The sequence below is a fragment of the Pangasianodon hypophthalmus genome, chromosome 24 (genome assembly GCF_027358585.1).
Source record: "Pangasianodon hypophthalmus isolate fPanHyp1 chromosome 24, fPanHyp1.pri, whole genome shotgun sequence".
In the NCBI taxonomy this organism is placed as follows: Eukaryota; Metazoa; Chordata; class Actinopteri; order Siluriformes; family Pangasiidae; genus Pangasianodon; species Pangasianodon hypophthalmus.
The window spans coordinates 11,517,349-11,532,684 of record NC_069733.1 but is presented as its reverse complement, the minus strand read 5'-3'; the positions used below and the strand labels follow the sequence as shown (position 1 = coordinate 11,532,684).

At 38.4% G+C, this 15,336-nt stretch overlaps 1 protein-coding gene across 2 annotated transcripts in view; it reads right to left on the bottom strand.

Annotated features, from left to right (window-relative positions):
* Positions 1-15,336, bottom strand: part of adamts3 (ADAM metallopeptidase with thrombospondin type 1 motif, 3) — a 77,819-nt gene that overhangs the window by 41,030 nt on the left and 21,453 nt on the right. For both annotated transcript variants that reach the window (XM_053228944.1, XM_026931516.3), the window contains exon 5: positions 8,331-8,518. In XM_053228944.1, coding sequence (XP_053084919.1) covers positions 8,331-8,518 — 188 coding nt within the window. The remainder of the gene's footprint in view (positions 1-8,330; positions 8,519-15,336) is intronic.

Sequence of the window (15,336 nt, the reverse complement as noted above, 5' to 3'; positions counted from 1 at the left end):
AATTTTGAGTGAGAACAAATGAAACTGACTATTTTTTTTCATTCCAGAACATCGAAGAAAGCCCATGAACATTTTAAAATTTTACATGCTAGAAGCACCACAGCTGTCATTTAGGCTATGACTCCTAAAACCTGAACAAACTGGACTGGCTTAATCTAGACTACGTTAAACAGTTAAACACTCACCTGCTAACTGTCTCTCATTTATCAAATTACTGCTAAGCTGGCTGTTCTCTACATGTTAGCTCCATTTTCAGTTTCTATGCATGTTTCATTTATTAAAGCTGTGAGCTATTTAATGCAAAAAATGCTAAATATTCTTGATTTTGTATCTATAAAGCATAGACCTGTTTATGTAAAAGCAGTGCAAAAAATAAATGCCAGTACTCCCCCTTTTTTGGCATGCTAGTGGTTTTTAGCAAAATGTCATTTTCAATCTCTGCACTGAATGAGTCACTAAACCACCAATGTTTCAAACATAGTGTATATTACATTGAAAACAAAGTTAAGTTATTGAAAAAAAATTAAACTATCCAAATATTCAAAAATATTAAAATATCCATGATATTTGGTTTAAAGCCCCATCAGTGCAGCTGATCGCTCCTCGCTTTCGTTTGGTTTGCCAGTGTATTTCTCAGTATTTGACTCATTTGTTTTTTTAGGCTTATTGAGGTGAAATTATCCTCAGGCTTTATTTAGAATAAAACATGGACAAGTTTCTGAAGCTTCTTCTTCACATGTGAGATGTGTATTGCACACAGCTGTTATGTTTTCAGTTTTAACAAGCAATCAACACCTTCCGTGTTAGAGGAGCGTAAAACTGGAGACTCTCGCATCATATGGCGCTTGCTGCTGTCTATAGTTTTCCTACATACGCATAAGTTAACCTTAACTGCCATAGAAATCCACAGAAGTCACACAATCACACTTTCTATAAGCTATGAACGTAACAATGACACAGAAGAACTGTTATTATTATGAATCGTTTTGACGCCGTGGGTGTGCACTGGTAAAGTGGAGAGAAGTGCTGGTACAATGAACAAACAAAAGTCTGCAAAACAGTAAGTATCACTACAAGCAATTGTAATGTAAATGTAAATAATTATTTCGTAAGCTGTAGTATTTATCTGTAGGCTGTAGCTGACACTGAATTATAAGATTCTATCTGACTAATCAGTGGTTTTAATTCAGATACATTTAGCCTTTTTTCATGCTTAAAAAATAGCATTATTTAAAATTTCATGCACATGTATATTCTGGGTGCTAAAAATGTACAATATTCAATCATTCATGCATCTTCATCCTGGTCAGGGTTGCAATTGATTCAGACCTGTAGGTGAGAATACACTCTGCATTTACAAGTGTAGCAGGTTCTGTGTATGTTGAGTTCATTCATTTTTAATTATTATATGCAAATGAGATGTTAGGTTTAAAACAATCAATATTACAAAACGTTCCCGTATTTCTTATTTACTTGTTTTTCATCATTTCAGACTGATTTTGAAATTACTGGATAACTAGTAGTGAGAAGAGGCTAGATTAAAGACTGCTGCTGGTGTGTGATGTACTGCTTGTATGGATTACTGTGTGCTTTTTAAAAGTAACAACTGGGTTACAGTAAAGAGGGAATGACACGGTGGCTGAAAAAAATCAGTGAGATTATCCAGGCACTGCAATATTTTAATCACCCAAAATTGATTTCTGTACATGTTGATCCCTTTTATATCATATATTTTATGAAAGAATAATAGGGTTTCAGAATATACAGAATATGTAAAATAGTGTTCTTAGTCTGCATTCAACTCTGTTCACTCTGAAATGTACTACAGTACATTTTTTTTTCATATGTTTCATATATCTCGAATATTTGATTTTTAGACTTTGTGTAATGAAACAAGTAGAAAGAAATGAATCAATACTTTAATTTTTAAAAATAATTTTATGAAAAACTTAATTAATTTCTTATTTTTGTGTGTGGCAAGAGAAACAAAAATAAAATAAAAAAGAAGTTTCCTTGTTTTCCCACTTTCATTTAGAAATGACAGACAATGAGTGCAATACATAGATTTAGCAGCAATCTGATCAATTTATAGAAAATCACACTGCAATCACTGTCTAGGCAGCTCATTTAGACTACACTTGATCTCCCCCTTGGAAAGACTAATCAGCTAAAACGAGGACACAGTTTCTGACAGCACGGTCCTTTGAGAGCTTCCAGCCCGAGGATGTTAAACAGCTTCTGTGCGGATATTGAAACTCTCAAGTACATCTAAGTACAATTTATCTTTACAGGAACACATCATAGGAATCATATATTTCCTAATGCAAAAAAATGACAGTGCAATTTTGGAGACGCATGAAATAATTTTAGACTATTCAAGACTGCTCTACTTTAAAGGACTAGCTCAGCCAGTAACTACAGTGTTGTTAATGAGTGAAAGCTAATGGAAGCCAGTTAGAAGACCGTGCTTGCCCTCTGTCTTTTATCCTTAAAAGCATTTTCTCATTAAAAAAAAGGGACTGAGCTCACACACAATTAACTACACTGGAGTGCCAATATTACTTTACATAATGCAGTATCAGGAAGGATCTCTACAAAAGAGCAGCAGCATGAATGATTAAGAGAATGAAACAGATTTTGATTTGCATTGCTCTCATAAGGAGGCGAGAACAAGTTGGAGGTGAGGGGAGTAATATGATGGAGTTTATAGGTGTGGCTACAGACGAATGATGAAAGGGCCCCAGTGTTGAGCAAGTAATACAGAGGTCCTTTAAACACAGCTGTTTTTCCTTCCTCACTTAGCTAAGAGGCTGCTGTGTGTCTCAGAGTGGGGAGGCACAGAGTCTCGAAGGCCCCTCTAAGGCTCTAAGGCACCTACTCCATAAGCCAAAAGTCTTAGAATTTCAGTCTCTGGGATATATATATATTTGTGATTTTGCCTTTATACACCACCACAATGGATTTGAAATAAAACAATCAAGATGTGATCGAAGTGTAGACTTTCAGCTTTATTTTAAGAGGTTCCACAAAAATATGGCATTTACCATTTAGGAATTACAGCCATTTTCAACAAAGTACCTCCATTTTCAGGGGCTCAAAGGTATTTGGACAAAGTGACATAATTGTAAATATAACCATAATTTTAATACTTGGATGAAAATCCTTTGCAGTCAATGACTGCCTGAAGTCTGGAGCCCATGTTCTCAAAACTCAGATTCTGAGTTTCCTCCCTGGAGATGCTTTACCAGGCCTTCAAATATTCAGTATTGATTCATATTGTCATTTTAAGAAACAACACAACCTTAATTCGTGATTATATCTGTGTATCTGCTCTAATAAATTAAACTCAATGGTCGGATATTTGTTATATTTTAATAAAACCCTAGAGCATCTTGACAAATAGAGATGGAGGTGGAGATGCATTAAACAGGGATGCTTATATCCATGTTCATTACATTATTCAGCAAACTTTAAAATCCCCTACAGGATTAAAGCTCAGTGATGTGTGACTGACACCAACACAGACATATGGGGAAATCTTCCAGCTCAGACATACAAGCAGAATTATTCAGTGGTTAATGAATAACCAGGTGGCTAAACCGTCTGGGTGTGACGTAGTCTTGTTTAACAGCAGATTCTACTCGCTAATTCTACCCACCTAATTAGGAATATTCTTCCAAGAAACCTTAATCCTTCTTGTTAGCACTGTTGTTTATATTCCACCGGCACTAAAGAGGAGTGAGATGTAAGCTAGAATACAAATAATCCTAAATAATCAATAATTTTGCAAACAAATCTAATTATCTCAGATCGGTAATCTCTCATCTCTAATTCTTTACAAGAGGTAATAAATCATTTGACAGTAGACCTGCCACAATTTAGAAATTCTGTCTAACAACTGTCATACATATAACTGCAATTAATAATTCAATTGTCTTTTCTGACATTAAGCTATGTTTATAATATTATATATATATATATATATATATATATATATATATATATATATATATATATATATATATATAAACATTTAAATCTGAATTATCTACATTATCTGAATCTACATTAAAATTATTAGGTGCACTAAACAGAAAGAGATATTGGCCCTGCATTACACCCCTACTGAACATTCAGTTTCTGTCTTGCCTTTACACTGCAGAAAAGTGCAAAGGAATCACACTAAACAAATACTGATTAAGGATAAAAAATGATTGTGCAAAGATTTGGCTATATCAGTATGCTATCTGTGAAATAAACTATAGGATTGTTCCTATAAGAACAATTGTGCAATCTTATGATTAATTATAATCATGTCAAATAATAAACCTGATTAGCTAAACACCTTTAAAATGCATCGAAGACAATATCAAATCCCTGCTTCTGTCTTTTACTGTGACTAGCTTAAAAAAATGAAAGATCAATCAATCATTGTAAATATGATGCAGTGATTAACAAGACGGGCAGAAAACTAAACTGAGATGACTTGTGCTTTGTGATGATGCACATTTATCATGTTGGAAGTAGCCATTATAAGATGGGTAAATTGAGGCCATAAAGGAATGCATGTGGTCAGGAACAATACTCAAATAGGCTGTGACATTCAAACGATGCTCAATTGGTATTAAGGGGACCAATGTTTGCCAAGAATTCATTCCCCACAACATTACACCACCACCTCCACCAGTCTGAACTGTGGACACAAGGCAGGTTGGGTCCATGGATTCATGCTGTTTTCATAATTAAGATTTATCAGGCCAGAAGCCTCATTTATAAAAACAAGGCAGCAAAATAGTGTGCGCACAACAAAATCAGATTTTTTTAAAAACTTGACTATACACACCTGAATGTTGTTTTTGCTTTATTAATCACTATCTTCTTGAAAATGTTTGCAGGTTTCCAACCACAGATATCCATAAAGGGAGGACGCACATTACCTCACACATACTATATTTAAATGTGGGGTGCCCCCTTCATTGGTGAGTAAGGTGGTGGCGAGTAAGGTAATGGTATAGAGAAGATCAAAAAAGCAAAAAGAATCTGGGGGAATACGAGGTGGAAATTGTGTAGGAGTTTGAGGACTAGCGCTGCTGAAAACGTGACAAATGAACCAAAAGAAATAAAAGGGATCATGTTTGAAATTCCAATGACATTAATAGACCTTATGTATTGGATCATCAGGTTTTTGGTAAGGGGAGACGAGAAGGTGGAGCCCATTCTGCTGTGTCATGTGCAGCACAGCGCACGCCTCACAATCTGTCACATTTTTTCTAGGTGGCAGAGCAGTTTCCTACCGGATGCGTCCAGACTGTGTCAATGACCTTTTAGCAGGCCAATAGTGAGCTCCACAACTGAACTTACAAGAGAGTGTGCGTCATTGTAGCGTCTCTCCTCTGCACTATGTGGGTCAGGGAATTAAAATGAAAATTATTTGTACATTTATAGAATGAAATTGCATTCGATAAACCCATTTTTTGAGTGTATTTGTAAAGAGTGATTATTTGATTTACTGTAGCAGAATTGCTCCTCACTGGATTTTTTCACCATTTTGTGGAACCCTAGAGACCAGTGTGTGTGAAAATGAGCAAGAGATCAATAGTTTCTGAAATACTCACACCAGCCTGTCTGACACCAAATACCATGCCACAGTTAAAGTCACTGAGATCACACTGCTCCCCTTTCGGATGTTTGATGTGAACATTGACTGAAGCTCTTGACCTGCGTGATTTTATGCATTGCACTGCTGCCACATGACTGATTGACTGGATAAATGCATGAATGTGCAGGTGTACAGATGTTCCTAATAGAGTGAATATTATGATATCCACTTTTTTGGATATTAGTTTCATCAACAGCAACAAGTAGTTAACACACTGTCAGGAAACAGGACTGGCAGTTATTATCACAGCAAGTAGAAGTGAAAACAAGTGAGTTGGGACTTCACTCCCAAATCAGCAGGGATGAGGCCATATATCAGAGCAGTCTCTGGAAAACTGAACTGATAACATGATAGCACAGAGATCATTATAAAGTCTCAACAACACCTCCACTTCCTGAGGTGATTAAGAAGGTACGGGATAGCAGAGACTGATTATGTGCTAACACTGACCAATCAAGCATGTCCTGACTAGAATGATCACTGTCTGATGAAGCAACATATCAACTCACACAAAGAATTACAGGATCTGTGTTACCAAAAATTGATTCAAACTAAATGGATCTCGGCATGGTAGCGCAGCAGGTAGCATTGTTGCGTCACAGCTCCAAGGTTCCTACTTTGATCCTGAGCACAGGTTCTATGTTTGCAGTGTTTTGCCTGTTCTCCCCATATCCCTATATTCACTCTAAATTGCCCCAAGGTACGAATATGTGTGAGTGCATGATGTCCTGTATTGAATGGCATCTGATCCGATTACTATTTATTACTATAGATAAAGAAATAAATGATGAGTCACCCTGGTTGTGGATTTATTTTCCCAAACTGCTCTGACTTACCAGCTGCTTAAAATCAAGCCACCAGCTTGTTGGGCTCAGCATGTGTTTTGACAGCTGATTAGGCCAAGTGTAATTTACGTGTCCAAGTTCCTAAGTGTTTATCAAATTTATAGTAAAAGATTTTGCACTAATGCCATTATATATAGTATCAGTCTATTAGGACTGCATGCAATCCATCAGTCATCACATGTGGTTTCTGCTCTGAGCAAAAAATTAGACATAATATGTAAAATATAAATCTGTCTTGGGCAAAAAAAGTCCAAATATTTACACATTATTCAAACCAGGCAAACTAAAAATGTAAAAAAAAAAAAAAAAAAAGGTTTTTCTCCTGATAACAAGCAAGGGGGTCAGAAAATGGACACCAGAAAATAAACATGTCTGTTTAAATTTTTAACAAATTACTTAACTACTTATAAAACTCTCTGGACACTATGTCTGTTGTTCTTCTTCTTTCGGCTGTTCCCGTTAGGGGTCGCCGCAGCAGATCATTGGTCTGCATATTTGATTTGGCACAGTTTTTATGCCTGATGCCCTTCCTGACGCAACCTTCCCCAATTTTATCCAGGCTTAGGACCGGCACTGTCTTGTGCAACCCCAGTGGCTGGCGTTGGTTACCTGGCCGGGAATCGAACCCGGCCCTGGCAGTCAGAGCGCCGTGGCCTAACCACTAGTCCTCCAGGGACTCATCTCTGGACACTATGTCTAAACTCAAAAATAAGGCATGTAACCACACGGTTATATATTGTTGGTATTTTTAAAGATTGGTGCACTTTTTGTAAGGGTTTCAGTTAGAAGTAACACGTTAGCAAGGGGTGTTGCTCTCACTTTTAAAAATCCTTTCTGACCAAAACAAGAAACTAACCAATCAATTAGCAATAGAATGATGTTATATCAGCATACTGTGTTTGCACCTGCAGAAATACAGCTCTTTGTCTATATTCCACTATAATGTAAATATTCCCAACACTATATTTTACTCCAAAAGAAGTGAAGAGGAGGAATATAATTGTGTTTTTTGTATTTTTTATGGTACAATGAAAGACAAGAAAATGTCAGTGGTTAAATTGTTCACTGGAATATGATGATTTCCTGTATACCCGTAAGCACATTAGAAGAAAGCCAGCCTCTTTATACCTCTCCTTTTGTCGGTAATGTTGTTGTTGGTAAGGTGGATTGAAATTGTGTCAGCTCAGTTGTGCGGAATTTGCAGTGTTCATCTAATTCAAATGAGGGCTTCAGGGCTTGATACAAAACAACCAATGAGGATCAATTCATTCTCACTTATCAGAGAGCTATTACAAAATGCTTATTTTTTAGAAGCTCAGCAATCGAACCCTGGCAGTGGTCTATTTCCATTGTGCATTACAAAGGGGCTGGAGGGGTCGGCAGGAGACTCCTATTGCCACAATCAACAGGAGTTTTTTTTTGTTGTTGTTGTTTTGTTTTTCTCAGAAGCAATTGGAATAACAAAGTATAGTAGGATAGTAGGTGCTAGAAAACATAAGCCTGGCATGATGAGGATGGTTTACATGCTGGCATACCATCAGCAAGTCATTAGTGGACAGCCCATTAAACACCACAGTATGCCTTGGTTCAAAGACAGATGTGTGCATAGTACATGAGGGACATCTACTGGAAGAAGCCATTTTCCAACAAGCAGAACAAAGTCAATTATCTTCACGAACACTATTATCTTATTCTCCAGAAAGCTATGTAAATAAAAATCTGTTTAAAACAAAGGGGAGCAAAACCACAAAGTATGTCTGTGCGAATTGCACTTCATTGTTATTGGGGTTATTATTTGGAAGCCTTTCATACTTGACAATACTCACAATGTTCATGAGGGTGAGCAGGTAGTTCTGTACATGTTCCTTTCCATGAAAGCGCACCACAGAGTCGTCGACGCCAAGAAGCACCTCGATGTTGTAGTCATCATCTCCGGCATGCCGGCGTCTCCTGGATGTGTGGTTCACTTGTTTGGCAATGTTGTCTAGTGCCTTTGGAACACTGAGCTCTGGCTCTGTGAAAAAAAAATTTTGGAAAAGAAAAATGATGAGTCACAAAGACTAAATCGTGCTTATTACAAGTTGCTTAAGGAGACAAGTTTCTCTGATTCACCCAGTTAAATGAACCTCTCTTTGGAATACAAGTAAGTGGATAGTATCCAAGAATGACAAAAATGAGCCCTGCGAGTGCTTCACATAATTCATCAGTCTATAGGGCACTGTCCTTCATAAGCGTGGGCACTGAGGTAAACATCTCGCGTGGCTTGTGGTTTGGGCTTTAACTCTACAGTGTGGGGATTGTGAGGCACATTCCTCCGCTCATGCATCCCATCATTACATACGCATTCTTGCTCTGCCTGCCTCCCAAAAGAGTAAACATCGTTTCTGAGGATCCACTTCAAAGAAGCTCAGGACTTCCCCCTGCACTCGAGACTCACAGCCTGTGTGTATGCTTTGTGCACGTGTCCCTGTTCAGGCAACCTGGCCCGCTCTGGTTCAGCAGCGTGTTCCCTTGGGGGTTTCTCGGCTGGCGCAACAGAGAAGTAAAGATAGCACACAGACAGAAAAGATGCCCAGCCAGCCATCACTGGCTTCTAAAAATTAATACTGATGGCAGCTGGCATGGGCAGAGTGCCCAGCGATGGAAATGTACCATGCACGTGCTGGAAGTAGTTGGGTTTCATTGGTGCATCAAAATGATACACTCCCACACACGCACTAGTGATGTTTGGCTCTGCTGTGCAGACTGCACCAGTTCATGAAAAATTTTTCAACATTAAAAATGTAAGGATTTAAAATATGTGCTTACTAATAAGTTAATATTTTATTTTTGCTTCGCCATGGAGCTTAAATCCAAGCTAATTGCTTCCACTGTATGACTTGGGACATTGTAGTAATTTTCATGAATATACAGCATCTCTCTTCTGATGCCAAATGAAGAATAAGCTAAATGTTAAATAGGTAAACAATGTGGGACTGGATTTAATCTTGCTCATGCTGTTTTATTTACCTTTGGAAAATGGGGGCTGATCGGCTTCCTAAACATAAAACCCCATATTAACAAGCCTCTCTTTGAAGGCCAAAGCTGGCTCTTTTTCCTGCCTACTAGAATCAGCAACAACTAACAACATAAAGAGGGAGGTAAAAGATGCAGTATGAGGCAGTTTATGTGGTGCTCTTTAGACACGGCACTGGGAAACACAGGCAGAAGCAGCGGTCTACAGCACCATTCGCTGCTGGAGCACTTTATGAGCATGCAAATGCACCATTGTAAAAGTAACAAGCTGAGCTGGCAAACTGTAAGCTCCACAGGTTGGAGTGAAACAACAGGGGGTTTTGCTGAATGTACTTATTCAGTGCTGTAGTTACATGAATTAGGTGCATTTTAAAGCTTTTTCTTTTTTCAAACTGATTGTTGATTTACTAGGCCTAGGCACACATGCTGATCTCCAAAACGTTTGCAAACCTCCACAAGAATCCTGTTAAGACAAACGCAACCACCCAATGAAGACTGTTTTACAGTCTCATCTACTTATCTAGTTAAAATTCTGACACTCATCTCTGGTATTTAAACACTGTGCCTCAAGAGCTGCCTCTTCATATCAGAGGTATCAGGGGACACACCGATCTGAGCTACTTACAGTGGCATTTTCACACCAAACCCCACAGTTTCAACATAAAAACCAACAAATATATTGGGATCAGTATTTTAAAATCCAATCACACAAAGCTTCCTCTGCCTCTGATATTTTCATCATGCCAGAGTCAAATGCTTGACCCATGAGGCTATGGTCACTAAAGCTGTTCAATCAATCTTTATGCATTATTCAGTGTTTTGGTGCTTTCTGAGTTGTCATTTTTCAGAATGGAGGAAAATATGCATGTTTGTCCACAAGGACAATGTCATAGGGGCATGTCAGTGTATGTTTATGTTTGTTTATTTGTTTGTTTGTTTGTTTATCTGCTGGCTGACAGCTGAACGTCAGTGATGTAATGTAATGTATAGCTACAAATTTAATTATTAATCAGTCAATTTGACTTAACTTATGTGCATGCAGTGAGTGTGCAAGCAGTTATAGGCTTGCTATATTTCTGGAGCTCAATGTATAATTACTTTAAGTAATTATAAAGTTAGTTCCAGTATTATTGGCACCCTTGGTAAAAATGAGTAAAGGTTCAGGTTGTTACCCAAAATGTATGTTTTATTTTAAATATTTTCTTTGAATAAATTTACCTTAATTAAAGGTTCGATTTCTCCAATATTTACAGTGTAAGTTTAATCAAATTCATGTCAACCTTTACCCATCTTTACCAAGGGTGCCAATAATTTTATATCTGTGTCATGGATCTTCCAGCAGGGCAATGATCCAAAATAGGCAACCAAATCCACACATCAGTTACCACAGAATCAATCTTTAGACCTGACCATCCCAGATCTCCGACCTACACTCCACTGAAAACCTGTGGGGTGAAGTGAAGTGGAGAATCCCCAAGAGACATCCTAGGACTACAGAGGAATTCTGTATTGAGGAGTGATCTCCGATTACTTCCTCTGCATTCTCAAATCTCATCAAAGCATTATACTGGCAAAGCGAGGTTGGGCGAATGCAAGTTTTTTTAAATCAAAGTCTTAGAATACATTTACTTCCATTAAAAGTTAGATTCCTCTTAAATTTTCAGTGTGAGATTAAGTTAATTAACCACAAAGACATTTTTTCATAACCCTTTTTACCCATCATTACCAAGGATATCAGTTCTGGAGCAAACGGTCTTTAGCACATAAAATGTGTGCATATGATCATCATGTGAGAGATAAAAAAACATACAACACTTAAAAATACTGAGATAAATATAAACCTTGCTATGTAGATGGATCATATCTGAAATAGTGCCATGAAGTGAACTGGCAGTCGAGGACACATGTCACACTCACTTTGTTCATTTCTCTAAGGTGCTGACAGGACACTTGGTGTCCTTTTTTTCAAATGCCACTCAAGCTGTCAGCGACATGACAGCTGAATCTCCGTAAAACCAGAGGGCATGATTTTGTGGAGTCGGGAGATGAGAAAGGTAAAACCACCCTCCTGCAGTTTTGTTTATGTTTTATAAAGTGGAGTCATTAGGTTTGGCTGTCTGAGGCCAACCTGGCAGCCAGCTCCAAAAACCAAAAGCGCAAGGAGGTATAATTAATGTACACGGTACAATTAAAAACACGCTGGGGCCTTCAGTGGAAAGCTTAGAAAATTGATTTTCGCATGCTGCCCAAAAAACATGAGAGTTTATGGAGTCTAGAGGATGACAGGCTGTTTCATTTCTGGACAGCAAAGCAAACATGGTAGCTTGTGCCATCGTTTTTTGTTTTTTTTTTCTCTTTTGCCCCTGGGGTATTGCAGGGCTCTCACATGGTTGGTAAGACCCCGTAATTAGCCAGATACACACACACACACACACACACACAAAGGCTTCATATTCTCTAGACCCTCCACTTCTCAAAACAAAAACAGATGTGGCCATATTGATGGAAATACAGCGAAGTCTTAATATTGAGCTTTGTCTAAGGCAAGCCAGGTGTTCTACGAAAAAAAGCTTACCACAAACTCCGGGGAAAAAAATGCTTTAGGATCTTTGGCTTCAAGAGAAATCTGGTTCCGATATCCAGGGAGGATGTGAAATTTCTTATGCTTCACATTCAACGTAGAGATCTGCATCAAAAGGAAATGCGGAGGAAATCCTGGTGCCTGGGAAAGCCAGGCACACATCCTGACAGATGCTGGCAACTATTATATCAAACCATATAAACCACTAAACTAAACCACATATAAATGCCCTGAAATTATCTTCAACTTCAGACTTCATTGAGAGCCTTCCAACCTTCAGATTAAAGCTCCTACATCAGTTAAAAAAAAAAATCACAAGTTAAACAGATTCCCATGCTCCAAAACTGGCTCGTACTGACATAAGCATTGCTAATCTGAGTAGTCAAAAATGTGCAAAGAAATGTCTTCAACATCAATATACAATCAGTGTCCACTTTATTAGAAACACTTGTACATCCAATCAGCCAATCATGCGGCAGCAGCGCGTTGCATAAAATCATGCAGGATACAGGTGAAGAGCTTCAGTTAATGTTCACATCAAACATCATAATACTGAAAAAATGTGATCTGAGTGACTTTGACTGTGGCATCGTTGTTGGTGCCAGTCGGGTTGGTTGAAGTATTTCAGAAATTGCTGATCTCCTGAGATTTTCACGCACAACAACCCCTAGCGTTTATACAGAGTGCTGCAACAAGCATTCAGTGAGTGGCAGTTCTGGGGGTGGAAACGGTTCGTTGATGAGAGATGTCAGCGAAGGATGGCCAGGCTGGCTCAAGATGACAGGAAGGCTATGGTAATGCCACTCTTTACAACCGTGGTGAGCAAAAAAACATCATGTGCAACATGAGCTTGAGAAGACCACAATGGGTTCCAATTCTGTCAGCCAAGAACAGGAATCCGAGTATAGAAAGGGCACAGGCTCACAGAAACTTGACAGTTAAAGATGAAAAAATGAGCCACTGTAGCCCATTAACAACCGTGCCACAGTCAAAGTCACTGAGATCGGTTTTCCCCGTTCTGATGTTTGATGTGAACATTAACTGAAGCTCTTGACTTGTATGACTTGATTGGTTGATTTGGAGAAATACATGGATGAGCAGCTGTACATGTTCTCCTAATAAAGTGGACAGTGACTATATAAGGAATAAAATATCTTGCCTTTATGGATAATAAATCAGAAATACTACAGTCCTCCAGTTTTAGCTAATGATCAATCTGAGGACTATAATATGCACAGTGACAATGCCATGGTCCTCAGGACTAGGAATTTTAGGAATGCTTTTTTATCACCAACGTACTGGCAGTCCATGCACCGACAGTGAAGAAGAGCATTGTGGGATGGTAATAAAGCACTTCCTGCTTCAATGCCAGATGGCATGGCTGTGAGGTGATTCAATGGAACAAATGCTCATAGCTCAACTGGCCTGCTCTGATACACTGAAGTGATGTCAAATGCTCAAGGTTGTCTCTATTTTTCAGGCCAGAGCTATAGAAATTATAACTATATTCCATGGAAAGTATTTATCAGGGAGTTATTACACCTCCTTTTTGAAGCAGAGTATGGCAAGCACAGTGACTGTGTAATCCATGATTGATGATTCATACACAATTAATTTAAGTGCATAAGGGCAAACTCTGGCTAGGTGAATGCCAATACATCACACATTGCACAAAATTTTCCCTTGTTGATGCCTTAGGTTTAGGTACAAAGCAGAAAATTGAAGGAGTGCATACTTTGGAATCACTCTCTGTTATTCTGACAGTGAGCATATGCTTGGCTAAAGCTGGCCTGACTAGTGGTTCCAATTAAAGCTCGAGAATATGTGCATCAACCGCATGGTCTTCTCTAAGGCACCACAAGCAGGCCCTTCCCACAGATTTTGTATCATCAAAAATCACTGGCTGTTTATTTAAACATACAGTGCAGCATGTGCCTTCATGAACTGTAGAGAGTATACACCACATACACACTCACTGATTGGTGACGCATGGACATTAATATTTCATCACAAAATGAGGCTTAGGTAGGATAGAAGGGAGGGCTTTTATTTCCCCAACTTGGGGATCAGCATTAGGTCACGGCACATGGTGTTCAAGAGAGCAATATGGAAACCAGACCCCTGGGGCATCGCTGTCCTCACAGCCTCCTTAATCCACATAGCTCAAGTTGTGCGGTTTAAAAAAGGAAAAGCATAGGCTTTGCCCATGACGTTAAGTAACACACTGGTTTATGGCTGTCGCTGGAATACGTGCACCCAAGATGCAGGTAATTTTCTGGCTGCATAACTATAAAGTATTACCAACAATTTATGAGAGCAAAGTATCTTAAAGTATCTATCCACTTGCAGTAAGGCTACAATCTATCATGTCACACTTAATAAGTAAGAAGGACATGGAACACTTTCTCTACAATGAGTACAAATCTGCCAAAGATTCCTGCGTGACCATCGGGAAAGCTTTCAATTTTCACATCATTGTTAATTTTTTTTTTTATTTATTAAAAACAGATCGAATGGTTCTTATTTACCACAAACATTAACTGCACTTGACAGCAATCTGTCCTTCTTTTCTTTGTTTAGAAGGATCTCTGAGAAAGCTTCAATAAACACTGGAGCACAAGTTGATGAAGGTTTTATGACACTAATAAAACTCTGCTGCTTTCTTAACTTTTTCCTTTGTTTTGGTAACTGAGCCAAAATGGGATTTGAACAAAACCTGACACTCATATCTTTCTTCCTCTTTTTGGCTCACATGCATTAATGTGATTCATGTGTCAGAGGCTGGTCCCAATATGCTAATAAGGGATAGTAAAGTCTTACGGTGATGCCATTATTCACAATGTCCGTTGCCATCACAATGGTTCACTTCCTAACAGCGTGCCATTACTTGGTCATTCCCTAATGTCTCAAAAAGCCTGATTGTCCTGAGTTGTTCACTTGTCACTAAGTGGATTCCAGAGCTCTTGCATCCCACAGGATGTTCCTGACTCTTGACCTCTGTTTTACGTCTACTGTCGCTATCTATTGTGAATCATATCTGACTTTACCATTTAGCCAACAATTAATAAGATCTAGACAACACTAGATGTGGGCGATTGTTGGCCACATTCTTCCTTTAATACTTTTAACTATTCGTCTTGCACATTACTTAACAAACAATGTTAAAAATGTAAAAAGTACCAAACATGCAATGGGCCTCATTTATCAATCTTGATAAAAAGGTGTTTTTGTAAATG